Source organism: Brachypodium distachyon, chromosome 1, assembly GCF_000005505.3.
Source record: "Brachypodium distachyon strain Bd21 chromosome 1, Brachypodium_distachyon_v3.0, whole genome shotgun sequence".
Classification (NCBI taxonomy): domain Eukaryota; kingdom Viridiplantae; phylum Streptophyta; class Magnoliopsida; order Poales; family Poaceae; genus Brachypodium; species Brachypodium distachyon.
This window is the reverse complement of record NC_016131.3, coordinates 71,479,311-71,497,730: the sequence shown is the minus strand read 5'-3', so window position 1 is coordinate 71,497,730 and position 18,420 is coordinate 71,479,311. Positions and strand designations below refer to the sequence as shown.

Below are 18,420 nucleotides of genomic sequence, written 5' to 3'. Positions count from 1 at the left end.
GCCAAACTTGTATAGGTGGATATGTGATGCAAGAGTAATCTCACAAGTATGATAGGATGTTTGGAGATCCTCTTTGTCCATCTTTTTTGCAGATCTAGTCCCTTGCAGAGCTTCAGTTTCTATTGGATGAGCAATTCCGTGAGGACAACAGATGGGAGCATTGTGTTTTTTTTTTTAGAAAAATAGGGGTTTCCCCCCAGTCCCATTTTATTAATGAGACAGTAGTCATACATAAGAGTGCGAAATTAAACTGGCAAATGCCAACCCAGTCAGCCAACAATGGCAGCAGTACTGAAAATAAAAAAAAACAGCATGCGTCTAAGGCCCTCCAGTAGACAGAAACGAAGGTGTTCAAGGCTCTGTAAACTCATTCAAGCCGAGATATGATATGGTGATTAGCATTGTGGAATTATTGTAGAGAATGTCGATCTCTTCCTTTCAAGCACGCACAGTTGTTCACATAAATATTGCAGGTAAGAAATCAAGCACGGATCATGTTTTATCATCTTTGGGCTTTGTACCAGATTCGCTTGCCGCCCTGTCCTGTCGCCCCGGCTTCCGTACTCTTTCCTATTACCGTTGCTCTACTGGCTCGTACGTAGGCACTCAGCCCTTCTACCTCTTTATACCTTTTCTTGCCCCCTATGTGTGAGTATTATGTATTGTACCACAGGTTTAATTAATGACCTGCATCCTTATTAGTTGTAGTGAGTAATGAAAATGTCTGCCTTTTTCTTATGGAAGTGATCATTTGTGAGATAGACCTGGACTTCTGAAATGTCTCCTTTGTTTGCAGGTTTTACTAATTACAGCTGAAGTCACAACACATACTTCCACTATGGATTAGGCCAAGTAAGCAAAGCAATTCTTTGGTACACCAATAACTAAAACAATATAAAAGATGAAAACAAGCAACAAGATACTATATTTCACCACCTGAACCCTATGGTTTTAGGCTTTTAGCCACACATACCATGTTCAAAGGGAAGATAGAGAATTAAATTAACAGAATTATATTATAACATCCAAAACAGAATAACATGGGCACGCTCTTTCCTGTTCCATTTGGTCGATTGAGCTTCATATATAATTCCTGGGCATGGACCTATCCTACCTCTTAATTATTTCCTCTCTTCTTCAGTACCCTGAATCCCCACTTTGGCATTCTCTTTCCTTCTCTCTGATCCACCTATGGTGCCATCAATGTAGCTCAAAACCATTTTTTTAAGTATGAGATGTCAAATATCACATCATGATACCAAAGCATAAGAGTTATGTGTTGCACACTTGCACTCAGATGTTTGGATGACTGTGTGTTTCAAACCATCTTTCTTTTTGAGAATGTATACTATGCTTAATGGAAGCTTCCTATCATTATTCATCTCCTTTATTGGTTACAGATGCAAAGAAGGCTGCTAGGGCAGTTTCTAAAATAGAGTTATTTTGGTTCTTTCCATTTCAGTGAAACAAATACGGATTAACTAAAGATCGACCATGGTTATGTCTGTAGAGGCCAGAGGGGAACTCATGCTTCAGAATCAGCACCTGAGGCAAGCGGTGATTATTTGAATTCACTACAAATAATTTGCGTCTTTAATTTCTGGAAACTCCATGGCAAACTTTTGCTTTTAAAAGTTCTGGAAACTCCATGTATCAACACTGCTCATAAGTAATTTTTTCCCGATAACTGGCTTAGCTTAAATGCTAAATTAGATAAGATGGCGATTGGATGCTACTGAGTGTAATGAAGACGTACGGGTGCAGAGTGTGCAAGTGCCCCACGGGGAACGGCGTCCAGTATGAGTGTTATGCTTACACAATTTCTAATTTTCCATGTGACACTTATATTTCCTAGAGATACCGCAAGGCCAAACTGCCCTGCATATGCTAGGAAAATATTGGAGGCTCAGTGAAACTTAAGGTGTGATTATACATGTTTTCGTCATGTTTCAGTTGTTGGTCATGGAGGTGCTCACTGAACCACAGAGGGTGCTGGTCAGGGACCAGGGGGACAGACCTTCAGTCTCTTATTACAGAGATAACCTCCTCAAAGGAAACGGCTGCACTTCTAAAGTAAGCAGAGAGCATAAATAATTTTCGATATCTTTAACAAGTGGTTGGTTTTTCTGTTATGTGTAATTGGTATATAAATACTAACTATGTTAACATAGAAGAATAAAATAACTTTGATTGTTTCATGAGGTTTCAGCTTTTACGTAGCATAGAAATGAGAATTTTATTTCTGAAGGCCACATATCTGTTTATATTATTTGGCAAATATATTCTCATACTCTTTTTCTTATTTTGATGTGAACATTACATGGTATGGAGCTGCTTCCAGGAACTGCTTATTGTGCTCTAATGGCTGAACAGAGTTCGCTTCTGTTTTTCTTCTTCTTCGCCATGTCTAGAATAGAGACTCGGGTGTTGAATGGGATGTGCACTGGGGGTTCGGATTGAAGCATCTGTTTGATGAGTTGGGAGTATATTCGCCAACCAATATGAGCTTGGGTTGGGAGTCTATTCATATAACTTTTTTATATCTCCTGTGAACTACTCCCTCCATTTCACAAAGGTTGGCATATTTGGTTTCGTTAATACAAGCTTTTGACCAAGAATTACTCTATTAATATGTACGTCCTATGATACGAAACCATGATCTCATGTATGAAAAAACACATATCAATAGAGTTTTCATTGGCCAAAGTCTTTTCTTAACGAAACAAATTACGCCAACCTTTGTGAAAAGGACGGAGTACTTGGCAAACCAATATAGACTATATGTGGTGAAAGATTCATGCTGAAGTGTTAAAGGAGACTGGATTCCTTATTCTTTGAGTGTTAACTTGTAGTCTTCCAGCACTCCCAAAATTGAAGCTCGCGGTTTCCTTGAAGAAATTACAAGGGTTTTCCGCTCTTGGGGATAGTAACTTGATGATTAACCTATATAACCTCGGATGATTACCAGAATGTTTGTAAGTCATATCTCAGCTTATTTTATAACTAACTTCGTTCGAATAGTACTGCCTTTTCAAATATGTGTTCATCAAATCTTTTATTTTTTATTATCATTTCAAAATGCATTGCTATCGGTTATGAACATTGACAACGGCAGCTTGATACTACTAAACATTTCTTGAAATATAGTTTTATAATGTCTTATGAGTTTGTTTCAGTGAGAATCAATGTATTTTTAAACAAACTGGTGGTCAAAACATCATATCGGAGATCATGTCAATAATCTGAAGGACGTATTTAAGAGAAAAGCACGAACGAAAATGATATTTGACTATTTTTTGTATTGTGTAGCACCGCACGGGTACCTTACTAGTATGGATAGGTATGACAAGGTCACCTTATTAGTAAAGACAAATGTCTTAGATTTATGTTTTGAACTGCAAATGTACAAGCCGGACATAAACCAATCTCACTTGCATACTGGGATAGTGGAGAGGCCGACCTGTATTCGTGATCAATTATCTGTGGAGATTAAGAGCAATTGCAAACCGAGTTTACTGATGGAGGCAACGAAGTGGTAGCTAGCGGCAGATCCACGCCAAACTCTAGCAGTAGTACTGTACCCTGTTTAATATTCTGCCCCTGATTCATTGCTCCTGCCTTTTTTGCTGAAAGAGTTAAGTCTGCACCAGATGTCTAGATCGCTCGCCCCTCGCCGCCAGTCTCTCCTTTTGAAACCCGAGTCCATAACCTACTCTCACCTTGTGTTCTTCCGTTACCGAACCGAAGGCTCCAACTCTCCAAGTAAAATACGTCGTCACACAACTCACACGTGCTAGTCCATGTTGGCAATCGACAAGCGAGAGCCTCATGTTTCATGTTTCTATTCATGAACATCATTTCTGTGATCTTGCTCCTTACCAATTACCACTCCTGCTAATTAATCAAGGGTATCGCAAAAAGGAAGGAACGATGAAACGGGTGCACCGGTAAAACATGGTGTGGTTAACTACTCTACTCCAGTTTGTAAAGATCCAGCAGCAGCAGCAGAAACCAACAATAATTCCTTTGCTCGGTGTCAGCCCCCGTTTGCAGGTCGTGCACATGGAGGTGAATTCATTCATGGAGGCGTTCTGCATGATTGTGCGAGTACACTGGTACAGTCGCCGGTGCTCTGAATGCCGAAGTTAATGACTGCTGCCCATCTACCAACACACCGTATGTCGCCAAGAGATCGATAAACCCGGTCAGCACATCCAGTAGCCGACCGACCGAGCGAGTAGCCGGAGACTCTGCCCCATCTAGCGTGTATAGGCCTCAAACTTAGGTTTCCTCTGAATTGAAACGCATGTAAAATTCTGGATAATTCCTGCCCGCGGCCCGCAGAGCTGCCGGGCATCCCTACGAGGCGGGCACGCATGATGCATGAGCCGTGGAATAGTGTGCCCGTATACGCGACCTGTCACGCTCACCGGTTCCACACCTTCGCCGCCCCCCGCCACGCTATAATTCCCTCACCAACCCTCTCAGTCAGCTCACTCCCACCTAGCCACTTCACTTCACTCTCCGGCTTCCCACTCTCACCAGAGTCCAGAGCACATCAATCGGCAGCTAGCTCTGCTCGACCAGCGAGCTTAGCAAAGCCAAGGAATCGATAAAAGAGAGAAAGAGAGGTGAAACAAGAAGCCATGGCGGCTGCAGGGGCTTCGGTGCTGCTGGTGATGTTGTTGGCAGCAGTAGTGTGTGTGAGGGCGGACATGAGCGCGGACAGGAGCGAGTGCGCGGAGCAGCTGGTGGGGCTGGCGCCGTGCCTGCAGTACGTGCAAGGGCAGGCGCGGTCGCCGGCGCCGGACTGCTGCGGCGGGCTGCGGCAGGTCCTGGGGAAGAGCCCCAAGTGCCTCTGCGTGCTCGTCAAGGACAAGGACGACCCAAACCTCGGCATCAACATCAACGCCTCCCTCGCACTCGCGCTCCCCTCGGCGTGCGGCGCCACCAAGGCCAACGTCTCCCACTGCCCCGGTAATTAAGCTCGATCTTCTTCTCGTCGGCGACCATCTCCCCGTTTTCTGAGCTTGTTTTGCCTCCCCGTTTTGGTACTGCACAGTTATGTATGCAAGCAAGCACTGATCGAATTATGTTCGTGTGCCGCAGAGCTGCTGCACCTCCCTCCGAACTCCAAGGACGCCGCCATCTTCAGCCCCGGTGGCGACAAGGGCCCCGCCGCAACTCCAGGTGATCATTAATCCCTGTATTTCCTAGCATTCCAAGGCAAGGGGCTTCAGTAAGGAAACGATGCTGTAGAATGACAATAAGGGTCGATAATAAGCTGCGGCGCATCATTTGCGTTCCCGCCGGCAATGCTGTGCAATCTCTGCAGCTCCTCCTCTCGACAGACTTTAACGATTGATGCACCGGTGTGTGATTCTCCTCGCAGGGAAGGACAACACAACGTCGACGACAAACTCCCGCACGCAGCAGGCCGCCAACGGGGCCGCCGCCGCCCCATCCACGGCGACCGGTGGTGTCGCGCTGGCTGCGTTGCTCCTGGTCGGCTACCTCGCCCTGCTCCTGCCTAGGGAGTTCCCGGCCGCGGCTTCCTTCTAAGACCCGATCGATCATCACCGTCCCCCCTGCAGCGCTACCGCGGGATCAACGGCTCGGAAGTAGCACAAGCAGTCAAGCACCCGTGTAACGGCCGGCGATCGATCTGTGTTTGGACAAGATCGAATTAATGTCCGGGTATTAAAGCGTGTTGTAGTACTACGTGACAGATAGATGTGGTAGCTAGTACGACTAGTAATCTGTCTTGGTTTGTTTGAACTGTCCTCTCTTTGTTTGTGTTACGATGGCTGGGAGCGTATACTTGAGTACCTTTAAGTATTCCTGGTCGATGCTTTGCTACGAACGATCGTCGATCGAGCCTGTGATTTAATGGTGACGCGTTTCGTAGGTGCCTGAACGTCGTCAACTTTGTTCGCGATTCTGGAACTCTGATCAGGGAATGCTGCAAAGTGTGTCTTCTTCTCTGATCATGGTGATTTGACTGTAACAGCTTGCTTTAGATACAACCCCCCCTATATTCACCTGACGAGAACCGACCATTCGGTGCGTTCCGATCCTAGTATTATGTGGGAGTCCCGGCCGCACCAAGCGGCGATGCCGTGCGCGTGAATGGCGGCGCGCAGGAGGGGCTCTGCCGGCCGGGCGTCCCTCCGCCAATCCTGGGCATACCGCCGCCGCCGCGGGGAGAGAGGCTGACCTGCTCCAGCGACCGGAACTGGAGCTCGGGCGGGTAGTCGCGGACGCAGCCGATCCGGGGCCCGGCGCCCGTGGTCCACCGGGACGACAGCTGCTTCCCGAGCTGGTACGACCTGTGCGCCATCTTGGAGTTGATCCGGTGCATGATCTTCTCCTGCGGCACCACCACCTCCTCCTCCTCTTCCCCCTCCGCTTCGCCGCCATGACCCCTGAACAGGTTCTCCTTGCAGAAGTCCAGGCAGTCCCCGAACGCCCCCGCGCCCTGCTCCGCCTTGCTGCCGCCGCCCAGCCCGTCCTTGCTCAGCGTCAGCCTCGGCGGCCGCTTCCGCTGCAGCCGGGTGCCCGACGAGGATCGCTTCATCGTCGGCGACCCCGTCTCGGCGCGGGTGGAAGGCGGCGTGGCCGGCGTGGCGGTTGCCTTGGTTTTGTCGTTGTCGGCGTCAGGGGGATGGAGCTTGGGGTCTTCTTGCTTCTCTTGCTGGCTGCTCTCTGGAGTTAGGACCATCTGGGAGAGGCTGCTGCTCTGCCTGATCCACTCGTCCTCCTCGCCTTCTGACGGGCTCAACTGTAGCAAATCCGGCAACCAGAATGATGTGAAACACTTCTAACATAATGACACTGTTCTTTAGTAGCGAAAGATTCAGATTTGGTCTCCTCACCTTTACATTGGTGAAGTCGACGTTCCTCTTCCTGAGATACTTCATGAACTCCCGGAAATTCGCCTCCGTAGGCCGGTAATGCCCGCTATGAGGCCAGACAGCCTGAACACGATGGGTAACTGAATCAGACAAGTGAGGCTGGAGCTACAAACGTCAAATTTGTGAGACGGGTTACTAGAAATCTGCAGATCCAGACACCTTTAGGATTCCGTTCTCCACGACTAGTCTCCCTGCAGCAGATGTGGCACCACCGGCGAGGAAGCTGGAGTGCTGAAATGTGCCCTTGCTCTTCTGCAACAACGTCCTTATTTCATCAGTTTCAGTTAAATTTGATGGTTCAGGTACTAGTGGAATACTACTGACAAGTGACAAATGCCACCAGTCTCTGACCGTGCCGATGTACAGAACTCTTGTTGTGCTCAACACAAAGATCCATTTTGCATTCTTCGGGCCCTCAGACGTGTCGATAATCCTGCGGCTCACCTTGTACATCATCTTCCTGTTCTCGATTGTTACCTCGTAAAACTCCCTCTCTTTCTGCACAGAGTAGCAATACCATCTTCTGCTCAGAGTGTGTAACATTTTCACTATTTTTTTTCTTTTTCAAAGCTATGAGCATTTTATAATTTAAGATTTTAGATTGATTGGTTCGCAGGTTGCGGCAACTTACAGGACCAAGATACCTGATGCATTGCTGCAGCAGCTTCCATCTCGGGCAGTGGTCCTCAAGATTGACCTCCTTTCCTTCACCTACATCCAACCTATATCACATACGTAATTTCAGAAATTTAAACTTTGTTTTGCTCATAAACTACAAACAATATTCGGACTTCAGCTTGAACTGTACCAATAGAAGAAAGGCTGTTGACTATCGCAGTGAAGCCAACTTTGGTAGTAATAATGGAGGTTGTGACCATACCGATGTCGAGGGTCAATCTGCCCATGAAACACTATGGATTCTCAGTTTGTTCAGTGCAGTGCTATAACTGGATAGTGTTTAAACAGAATGTTTTTGAGGCATACTGCTTCGAGCCAGTGCTGAAGTGCGAGCTTTTGAGCCTTTTCATCCTTGGACAGACCTTTGCCTACCTGATGGAACAGCAAATAAACACCACCCATAGGAAGTCAGCGAAATAGTCTGTAAGGAAAACAAAACAGCAATTATTTCAGAATATATAAGGATCGGGCCAGCATAATGCGCACATACCTTGGCAGCCTTTATTCTCGCACGAGACCATCTTGAGAGGGCAGATTCCGGCTTTTCGTCCTCGAAGAATGACACCGAACTGCGCTTGAGCAGCGCGAAATCGAGTAGTTTCCACCTGAATTCAACGACACAAATTTCAGGCACATTACCCCATTGACAAAAGTACACTGTATCAAATACGGCAATGGATGGCTAGTGCATGAAAATTTTACATACCACCGTTGTTCAACAAGAACAGCACAATCTGCAAGTTGCCGTCTTGTTCGAAAACTCTTGTACACCTTCTGCAACCTTACTGCTGCAGCCTGGTGCTGCGGGCTGACCATCCCGACCACCGGAGAATTTGGTGGCAGGTCGGTGGGCCCATATTTTGGCAGGCCATGACTGTGCTTGTGGTTGCAACACTCCTTGTCAGGTTTAGGACTAACCATGGATATCATAGTTTCAACGTGCAATGGATTACCCTCTCTTCTCCTGCTGTTTAAGGACCCTTTTACCGCAACCTTCCTGGATGATGGTGGTGACTCCAGGGTCTCCAGGGTGCTGAGGTTGTCGAAGCTGAAGGACCGAACGAACAACCTGTCTGAGTTTTCATCATCCGCTGGCAGGTAGTCATCCGGTGGGTATGAGATCGACAAACCCATTTTTCTGATTACAAAATGTAATAACGTGGCAGTTTTTTCGCTTTCCTCGTGTCTATGGTTTCCTATGGTATGCCTTGCTTCTTCTGCTGTTTTAGATATATGCAGTGACTGTGTTCTTTATGAGTGCGTCGACAACCTATGCAAGAAAGCAAAATCAAAGCACATCAAATGCAGGTTATATGAATTAACATGCATGAGGTGTCTTAATAACAGATTTCATGTATACTTGCGCTATCTTAGAGCCTCTTAGTGAAAATGAGACGCCGCTTTTGTCAAGAAAATGACACGCCGCTTGGAGTATTCTAGAAAGGAAAAATAAACAGATTTCATGTTTCCTCTTCCATTGCTCTATCTTGTCAAGGCACATCAATCGTGGATTCTGCGCAATAATTACCGCTGATGATAAGATCATACAATTGTCTCTGTGAGATATTTCGTAAAGAGATGGTATGATGCTAGCAAATCTGGAACAAAAGCAAACCACAGAAGTACAATGCACATGAAAAAATGAATATTCCATTGCTGATTTCTAGATTTCACCTTGCTCCAACATAGAGCATTATAGACCAAGTAATCAAATAGATCATGGAAAGCGATTTGTGTTAAAAAAAAAAGTAACCATCAACCATACCTCTCATTGCCTCCAAATGTCCTGAACCATCAGCCAGCAGAACCTCCTGACGAGAGGCATGTGAGGCAGAATGCGAAAAAGAAGGAGCAAAATTTGCAGGGTGAAACGAGAGCAGATTTAGGAGGAACCAAGCATAAATGGTAGTGGCCGTGGAAATGGGCACATGGCGAAAAACAGAAGTGGCTTGTTTTCACATCAGCCTATAAATAACAAAGCAAGGTTTGAGGTGCATAAATGTTTAAGGCGACGTAAAAATAAAATAAAAAGCTCATGGCGTCTTTGATATTGTTAAAGTACACATATTTTCTTGCAAAAAAAGACACATGTAACACAATAATAATACAGTGACAGTCATCACAGGAGGAGCTTAGCAGTACTCCTATTTTGAGGAGCACGACAAGGGGAATTCTTGTTTACATTTACGGGGAAATCCTAAAAGGCGGGTTACAATTTATTTTTCTTATTTGTGAAATCCTAAGAGGCCAGTTGAGAATATCTTGCCAAATTGTCTTAATTGCGACAACTTTTACCTTTATCATATTATTTACGCTAACGCGACAAACTTGCCCCACCTAAATACGACCGCTAGCTTCCACGTCATCCTGACAGGTGGGTTAGTTTATCAGTTTGGAGGTAGTGGAATATAATACAAGCTGTCACAATTCACAAAGTCACAAGCAAGAGGGAAACGGACAGGTTTTTCTACATGAGGTAAAGATTGTCATAAGATCACATATATGAGATAGGAAGTAGAATGAACTTTTTAATCAAGTTGTATGCAAATTAATCATCTATACTTTTCTTCTGATCACGGCAAATAATGTTACTGCTGGGGCGTCAGTCTGGCGCGCTAATGCAATCATCAACGATATATTCACTGTTGTTATTGCTGTCAGCTCAGGAAACTTAAATGTACATAGTTGTGAAGATTTGTTTGAGATTGCTTACAACGCTTGCCACATGGTGTTTGAAGTTGATGACGAGGGACGTAAATATTTACATGATGGAGAGAAGCAAAGAGAAAACAGCTCTACAAGAACTTAAAGAAACAAGTTGACAGCTAGCTAGCTACCTTTGGTCGAGATCTTCCTTCTCTAGGTAAGCAACTTCAGTGACCGACAAGCCAGTCTTGTTAAAAATTCGGCTGTTTCACTCATTCGTCATGGTAGCATGCTTGTGTCTTTAATGTTCGATCTAAAACTTGTGTACTTAACGTACCTTGCTCGTTAAATTATGGACATTAATCAGATGACATTTTCGTTAAAAAAAACAAGCCACTGAAATTATCGAGTAAGGTGATGTTGCATTGTCAGTGCCGGGAAAGCCTCACAAACTTTGCATTATTTATTAGTAGTAGCAGTACTTAAAAAAGAACAAACTTTACATTCTAAATCAGATCGGAGCATATGCATGCATTGAACGGACTTTGTCCAACCAAACAGCACTCGAGTCGCAGGAGAAGGACACCGCGCCCTCCTCGAATTCTGTTAATGATGGGCTCGAACTCAGCAGGAATCATGGCCCAATGTCCCCTCCTAGGAATAATACTACTCCATGTCGAATCCAACTTGGTTATGTGGAGAACGGCCTTGACCAAATCGAGCCAGGCACAGCAGCTGCAGGCCATCGTCTCTGACAGTAACATCCAAACTGAAAGTCCGAAATGTTCCTCTGCTTTGAACTTGCTTGGTATGCAATGCACGTAGCTGGCGTTGTCCCTGTCGATCCACCCTTGTAGTGTAAGTCTGGATGTTACTGGCCGGCCAGATCCTGCAGTACCATCTACGCAATTCTACTTGTTTTACTTTGCTCAAAACTTGTGTTCAGATCCAGACAGGTGCGTCCTTTTCTACAATTGCCATGACCTGTGAACTGGATTGTACTAATTCGGCAGTATTCAATGTCAGGGCATTAATTGGGCTAAACAAAACGGACTCTGATGATTGCTGGGACAGTGTATGAGCCAAATGATAAAAGAATCAGCCATTATTTTCTGAAATGATTGGGAAATTCAGCAGAACAGGGGAGAAAAAGCGAGATACGAGTCGTCAGTGAGGTACAGTAGCGCACGGACGCATGATAATTGAATGCTGCCTAGCTAGTTCCTGATGTCGGTAAGTACCTTTGCAAGGTCGGGTCGAGTCCACGTTTGGTTAATTCCGTGTGCTGATTGCTGAAACCAGACGACGCAGCACGTCGATCCTTGGGATAAACCTTCAAGTGTAAGCTCGGCCGACTCAGGTCCACGTACGCTGGCCTGAAACAGAGTACCAGGAGATCTTCAGCTTCACACGGCCGGTGATCGATGGCGAAGTTCCGGGCAGGAGGTTGCCGTGTCGCCCTCGTTGTCCAGTTTCCAACCATCGGCGCACGAGCCGGACGCTGCTGGCTGGCTGGCGTTTGTTTGCGCTGCCGGCGGCGGCGCAAAAAAAAAGCTAGAGTTGCGGCGTCGCCTTCGTTTCGTTTCATTTTCACGCCATCACGCTACTGAAACCGTCAAGATTTGCATCGATCCGATGCTTATTACGGGAATCGGCACGAGTCGTGGACATAAGCAAGAAACAAACAAACACAAACGCCATGGCCCCAGTTCCGTTTCTTCTTCCTTCTCCAGGGCGCCAGAGCGACCGAGAGAGAGAGAGAGAGAGATTTTGACGGCTCCCCGAACCCCACTTCCTTCCTCCACGTCTCGCTCTCGCTCTCGCGGTGTCGCCGTCGTGTTTTGCCTCCCTTCAACGCTCCCGTCCCTTCCTCTGCACTCCACAACGCGCGCCTGAACGGAACCCGGCCGGCTGGCTCACTGCCATCTCGGGCCCGCCCGTCGTCCGTGCCAACCATTTGGAAAGAGTTTTGGGTTCGTGCTTGCACTCGCTGAGCTGAGCTAAAAGCTTCTTTACTCGCTCGGCTCCGCTCCGGCCGCTTGCTTATATAATAACGAGCCGCGGCAGAAGCAACAAACTCTTGCAGTTGCAGCAGCGGCAGGCTGACACAGAAGCTAAGCCAAGCTACGCGCAGAACGACAAGAGAGTCAGAGAGGACGCGCCGCGCGTTAACGTTCTTGGAAGAGACCGACCGAGAGAGAGAGATGAGGTCGAGGGTGGCGCTGGAGCCGCTGGCGGAGGAGCCCGGCGGCGGCGAGGACGACGCGGCGCGGCGGCGGCGGTCCGGCCTCCACGCGGCGCTGCACCGGTGGGCGCGCCTCCTGTCCGGCGCCGGCACCGGGGACGACGGCCGGCCCGCCGCCGACCTCCGCGTCCTCCTCTCCGTCCTCGCCTGCCCGCTCTCCCCCGTCCCCATCCTCCCGCGCCTCCCCAAACACGTACGCGCGCATGACGCTTGTCAGCTACTCTTCATCTCCATGCCCGTCATGTGTTCGGTGATTTGCTTAATTATCGATCGATCTGTACGTAGGTGGCGTCGTCGGCGCAGTACATAATCGAGCAGTTCAGGGCGACGACGGGGTGCGGGAAGACGGCGGCCAAGAGCATGTACGCGGCCGGGAAGGTGCGGCTGGCGATGCTGCAGGAGCCCGCCGGCGGATCATCAGCATCAGGAGGAGGCCATGGGCGCCACCACGAGGGGAGCTTCGTGGTCTGGCAGCTCGCGCCGGCCATGTGGCTCGTCGAGATGGCCGTGGCCGGCCACAGCATCGCCGCCGGCAGCGACGGCCGCGTCGCCTGGCGCCGCACCCCCTGGCTCGGCGCCCACGCCGCCCGCGGCGGCTCCCGCCCCCTCCGCCGCGCCCTCCAGGTTAAATTCGCACCCACCTCTGACGACTACTACTGCATTCTCGTGCTCACTGAAAACGGCATCCCAGCGTCCATCGTCATGATACCATATTCGTTCGTCCTCTTTTCGGGTCTGCTTTAGTTTCTTTCTTTCCTTCTCCCGACCTTTTCATTCTTTTCTCGCATAGCTTTACCGTCACCGCCACCGCATGGCTCGCATGCGCTGCGTTAATTACCAGATGCTCTGTAGCTAGTAGTACCTGGCTGTTTCGCCCCGTTCCCCCGATGGCAGGTGGGCCCCACGCGCCTTCATCCCTATCTTTCCTTGTAGCTTTGCCAATTGCCATCGTATTTTACATCCTGCTTTTTTTTTGCACGCTCTAGCCTTTCGCTTTGCGTCCCGTGCAGCAGCTCTCGTATACAACTCGAATGAGAGAGGCGAACGACCTGATGCGAGGAACAATCTTTGTTTGTGAAAAGCAGTTCGATATACTAGTAGTACGACATTTATGCACACCCTCTCTGCACAGTTGTTATCTTGGGATCTAGAGCTGGTAGCTAGCACACCGGCATGCCATGCCATGCTATGCCACACTGTTGATGCCATTATTGGTGCTGCATGCCTCATGCTTCCTTGCAGACTTGAGAGAAAAAGGAGGTGTCGTTTGACTTGGGGAGAGGGCTTTAGGTGTGAGCGAGGTTAGCGTTAGCCAGTTAGCCTAGCCTTGCATGTGTGATCGAGCTCACATGGGACTAGAATCTCTGCGTTTCCGAATGTTTGGTCAGCATGTGTGGTCGAGCTCACTGGAATACAATAGTTTGGGCGTTTTTCTTTACCATTATCCCGAGCAGCTTGGCAAATCGAACAATTGATATTGGCCGTATGAGTTCTTGATCAACATCGGGAGCATACATGTTTTGTGCAAGTAAGAGTTGCCTGTAGCAGGCTGATGCTCTTCTGAAGTTGGAAATGAAACGAGAATACCACTAATTTTCGACATGAAAAAATGTGTACACGTTTTTCAGGAATGTATATCTGGCCGATCGAATTGAGTAAATCTGGACGGTACATTATGTGGTTTTTCTTTTGCCATAGAATGTGTAGTTTGTATTTGATCAAACCAGATTATACACACTTAACTATAGCCTATAGGTCGACAGTTGGTTTTCTCAATCAACTGGGCTTGGATGCTGAAGTCATGATCTGATCCCTAAAAATCTTCATGCAGTCATGCTTACCAAACATCTTAAATAACTCCGTAGAGTACCTCACGCCTGAGCAGGTCTACCTGTTTCGGTGGTGGGTCTATGTGGCCTTACTTATTTTATCGATTAAGCCGTTCGTTTATGCTAACTGTTGCCTCAACTTGACAGTGTAAATTGTCCAAGCTGGCGTAGGGCTTAGTTGAGTAATTGCGAAGATTTCAGACTTAGTCGACTAATTCGGCAGGTTTAGGTTTCTAAAGATACATGGTTCTGATTAGAGTTGTGCTAATTATTGCGCGGACTTGTGCATTTGTTAACTCTGCAGTCTCGCTCCAAGAGTACGGAAACTTTCACCAAATCTCTGTAGAGCCGATAAGAAAAGCAATGATGCCCCCACTTAAATTAAAGAAAGGGAAAACGTTACGCCGGTGGCTCGTACGATTGCTGCATACTTATAGAAGCTGTTAGCTGTTTGTACCAGAGAGAAAGGTTGTAGTGCAATTAATGGTGTTTAATTTAAGGCCACTGGCATCCTATCTTCTATATTATATCTAAATACGAAAAAACCACTACTTGATTTCTCTCAACATGCAAGCATGCCACATCATTACATCATTAATATGTTCACACCTATTTAGTGAGAAACTTATATTTGTTACACATGCATGCATGATATTTTCCATCATGCTATCCTCACTACGTGAAGAATTTATCAGACAATTTCATCCTATGTTTTGAGTTTTGGATAATCTTTTGTTGCTACTCAATTTCACTCATGCATGTATTTCCGCAACAACGTGCGGGCATCATCTTGTTTCTAATATGTATCAGCATTGTCCTCTGTTGCATGCCAATAGATGACATTTTTTCTTCTTACCTAAGCCAAGATGCTACGCCCTGGCACAACAACAGATTATGCGCACTGCCAGATTGCCAGTCACCCTACCTTAATCATTTCGCAGGAGTACTTTAATCCGTGTGCTAGGAATAGCTAAATACTCTGTTTCTCAAAGCTGTAACGTGACAGACAGTGCAGAGTTGGAAATACTATCCAGAAAATTTCCAGAAGTGCTGCTGGTCCAAACACTGACACCTTATCCCTATGCCATGTTGCCGATCATAGTGTTGTTTATTATCCGCACAACTTTACTGAAACCCTGTCGCTGTAATCACACAAGTGTGCACACCGAGAACTAGACTCGAAGCAGACTGCCGCTAGCTCTCATCAGTTCTCACTTCTCACCTGCATGTGCACGGTCTCACAGTGTATCTCTGCGTCCCCAACTGACGGTCAGAAGATGCGAATGACACGATTATTATGTGCTGGTGCAGGGGCTGGACCCGGTGATGATCGCGTCCATCTTCTCGACGGCGGAGCACGCGGGGGAGAAGGTGGTGGACGGGGAGGACTGCTTCGTGCTGCGGCTGGACGTGGGGCCCTCGACGCTGTCGAGCTGGAGCGACGGCACGGCGGAGGTGATCCGGCACGCGCTGACGGGGTACTTCAGCCAGCGGAGCGGGCTGCTGGCACGGATCGAGGACTCGCAGCTCACCCGGATCCAGTCCTCCCCCGGCGCCCCCGCCATGTACTGGGAGACCACCATCGCCTCCACGCTGGCCGACTACCGCCACGTCGAGGGCCACGGCGGCGTCCACGTCTGCGTGGCGCACTCCGGCCGGTCCACGGCCCACCTGGCGCGGTTCGGCGTCGGCGTGCGCGCCGCCAGGGTGGTGACGCGGATGGAGGAGGCGTGGACCATCGATGACGTGGCGTTCGACGTGCCCGGGCTCGGGCCCGACGCGTTCATCCCGCCCGAGGAGGTCAGGCGGAGCCGCTGCTACGACGACGCCGCGCGAAAGTGAAAAAGGACTCTCAACCCAGTGTAAAACAATGTGGTAGGGCTTAATTTAGTTTCGTTTCGTGACCGTACGTATGTCTTGTCTCAGTCAACCCCGTTTTGTTTGTGAGTGCTGCGGCAACGACTGGAAATCGCACGATGTACATATGTGTGTACACCATCTGAGTTACTACCTGAGAAGAAGAAAAAAGGTTCACACAGCTTTTATATACGCACCAGTGAGATTTTGGTTTTATGTAAAAGAAAATGTGAGTGCTGTTTTCTAGATGGAGTACAAAGCCGGCCAAATTTGATACACATCTCCGTAGTCCTGCAGGCTGCAGTCCTGCCTTGTTGGAACTGAATGTGAGTACCTACATGTGAGTCGCATCTGTCTCGGACCTCTCCTAGACTCCTAGCTAGTTTCCTCCAATTTCTTCGGTTCCTTCCATGTAAAAAGCCTGCCTTGGTTCTGGGCCGTTATCACGACAAGTTGTTAATACTCCACTTGACACTGTTTAGCACTTGACGCTGTCTGCAAAGGACCGGCATTAGCACGCTGTCTTTTTCCTCCGAGACCTCGCTGCATGTGCATGCGTCACTGCATTTACTCACTGTACGTAACTTGTGCTTGTCTGCTTCTCCTCGTCCGGAGCTCTGTGTCCCGATGCGGACCGGGCAGGGGTGGTGGTGGCATCAGCACTTGCGTATGTTCTCCCTCTCTGGGTGCGATCACGTCATGTAAAGGCACAGGTCTCATCGGTCGGCTGGGTCCGGGCTAGCTATAGCTGACTTGTCTTGTTCACATTATCAGCAACCGGATCTGCACTAATCTGGCTTAATTTGTCCTGCTCATGGCTCCATTAATGTCCATTAACCATGGCAACATGCCAACTCTCGCAGCTTCCCTTTTTGGGGGGCTACGTACCATATGACTGAAGGTTCCCGATCGATCTGAAGTTTAGTGAAAAGAAAAGGAAAGGAAAGGAAAGGCATTGTGATCTTGTAAAGTATGCAACGGAATACCACTTGCGGTGTCTGTACGTTGTACTCCATCAGTTTATAAATACTATCTCCGTTTCATAATTCTTGTCGAAATCTTACATATATCTAGACATTTTTTAGAAATAGATACATCCATTTTTAAGCAAATTTGAGACAATGGAACGGAGAGAGAACTTGTCGTGGTTTTAGTGCAACCACGACAAGTATTTAGGAACGGAGAAAGTACTCCACGGGTACTAAGAGGTGGTAGATTCCTTTTCCTTCCACTCGAGGATGCTGAACATGGGTTCCTCACCGACGTGCTCTGTGCTACTGTATATAATGCTCTGACAGTTAAGGACCACATTCCACGGAATATACACAAGCATATCAGCAGTAACCACGGAGGACCAAACTCATCCGTAGCACCATGATGGATGGATCCTGCACGCTCAAGTGCATGCATGCATGTGGATTCATCAGCTGCTAGCTCTTCGTTTTTAAATACGTCGATGGATCCATCAAGTACGTACAAGTACGTACGAGCGCACGCATCGTCCATTCGACTCATTCAAGTACGCGTACGTACTCCAAATTCAGACAGTCATGCATGCATGCAGGAGCACGCACATGCATGTTTGGCCCCTGCGGCTGCACGCGCGCCTCATGCATGGGTCGTGTACGTACTCGTGTGTGTGCAAGCTGTCTGATGATCGTCCCTTGCGCCGAGAAAAGGATCGTAGGGAAATTTACATCTGACGTGGAAACTGTTCCATAGTACAACCGATGCGATCTTCCTTACATATATGGTCCCTGAGAATATCTGCGAGACGCTTACATGCATGCATCTCGATCCAGGGAGGGCGCGCGATTAACAACTAAAGCATGTTTTTTTTTTGGCATGCATGGCATTGTCTGCAAACGACGATGCGCCCTTCTTTCCTATACGATCCACGTTGTCCTCATGTGGATCTTTTCCTTTGGTGGTAATAGTATCAGTATACGTGTACGTACATCTCGTCTTGAATTGGAAGGACGCGATTAGCAGTTGTTGATTTTTTCTTCTCAAGGTTTGCCCGCAACCTGCAAAGGGAAAAGCCGTAGCATCCCTCTCTCTCTGAAAGACTTTTCGACGAAAATCATCAATAAATAACAATAAGATACCCGATGGAGTTAAGCTGTACTTGTCTTGCTGTCACGCTGATGAGCTGTTGGTAGTGCTAACCTGCTGCATTTTCTGTGGCGACCGAGAGACCAATCTATTGGTTCTTAGCGATCGACCTGCTCGCTTGATTTGGTTACACTTG

At 47.8% G+C, this 18,420-nt stretch overlaps 3 protein-coding genes across 3 annotated transcripts; 2 read left to right on the top strand and 1 right to left on the bottom strand.

Annotated features, from left to right (window-relative positions):
* Positions 1-4,239: 4,239 nt before the first annotated feature.
* On the top strand, positions 4,240-5,838 carry LOC100830249 (protein YLS3). The gene is made up of 3 exons (XM_003558688.4): positions 4,240-4,977; positions 5,110-5,190; positions 5,393-5,838. The coding sequence occupies exons 1-3, from the start codon at positions 4,647-4,649 to the stop codon at positions 5,560-5,562; spliced, it is 582 nt and encodes a 193-aa protein (XP_003558736.1). The 5' UTR covers positions 4,240-4,646; the 3' UTR covers positions 5,563-5,838.
* Positions 5,839-6,013: 175 nt separating this feature from the next.
* Positions 6,014-8,726, bottom strand: LOC100829947 (IQ domain-containing protein IQM2). The gene is made up of 9 exons (XM_003558687.3): positions 8,299-8,726; positions 8,083-8,197; positions 7,899-7,964; positions 7,723-7,811; positions 7,546-7,636; positions 7,266-7,412; positions 7,074-7,166; positions 6,876-6,977; positions 6,014-6,781 (listed from the first exon to the last, which is right to left on the bottom strand). The coding sequence occupies exons 1-9, from the start codon at positions 8,724-8,726 to the stop codon at positions 6,083-6,085; spliced, it is 1,830 nt and encodes a 609-aa protein (XP_003558735.1). The 3' UTR covers positions 6,014-6,082.
* A 3,560-nt stretch (positions 8,727-12,286) lies between these two features.
* LOC100845460 lies at positions 12,287-16,447 on the top strand. Its single transcript, XM_010230836.3, has 3 exons — positions 12,287-12,676; positions 12,769-13,107; positions 15,624-16,447. Exons 1-3 carry the CDS (start codon positions 12,443-12,445, stop codon positions 16,152-16,154), a joined length of 1,104 nt encoding a protein of 367 aa, XP_010229138.1. The 5' UTR covers positions 12,287-12,442; the 3' UTR covers positions 16,155-16,447.
* Positions 16,448-18,420: the final 1,973 nt, after the last annotated feature.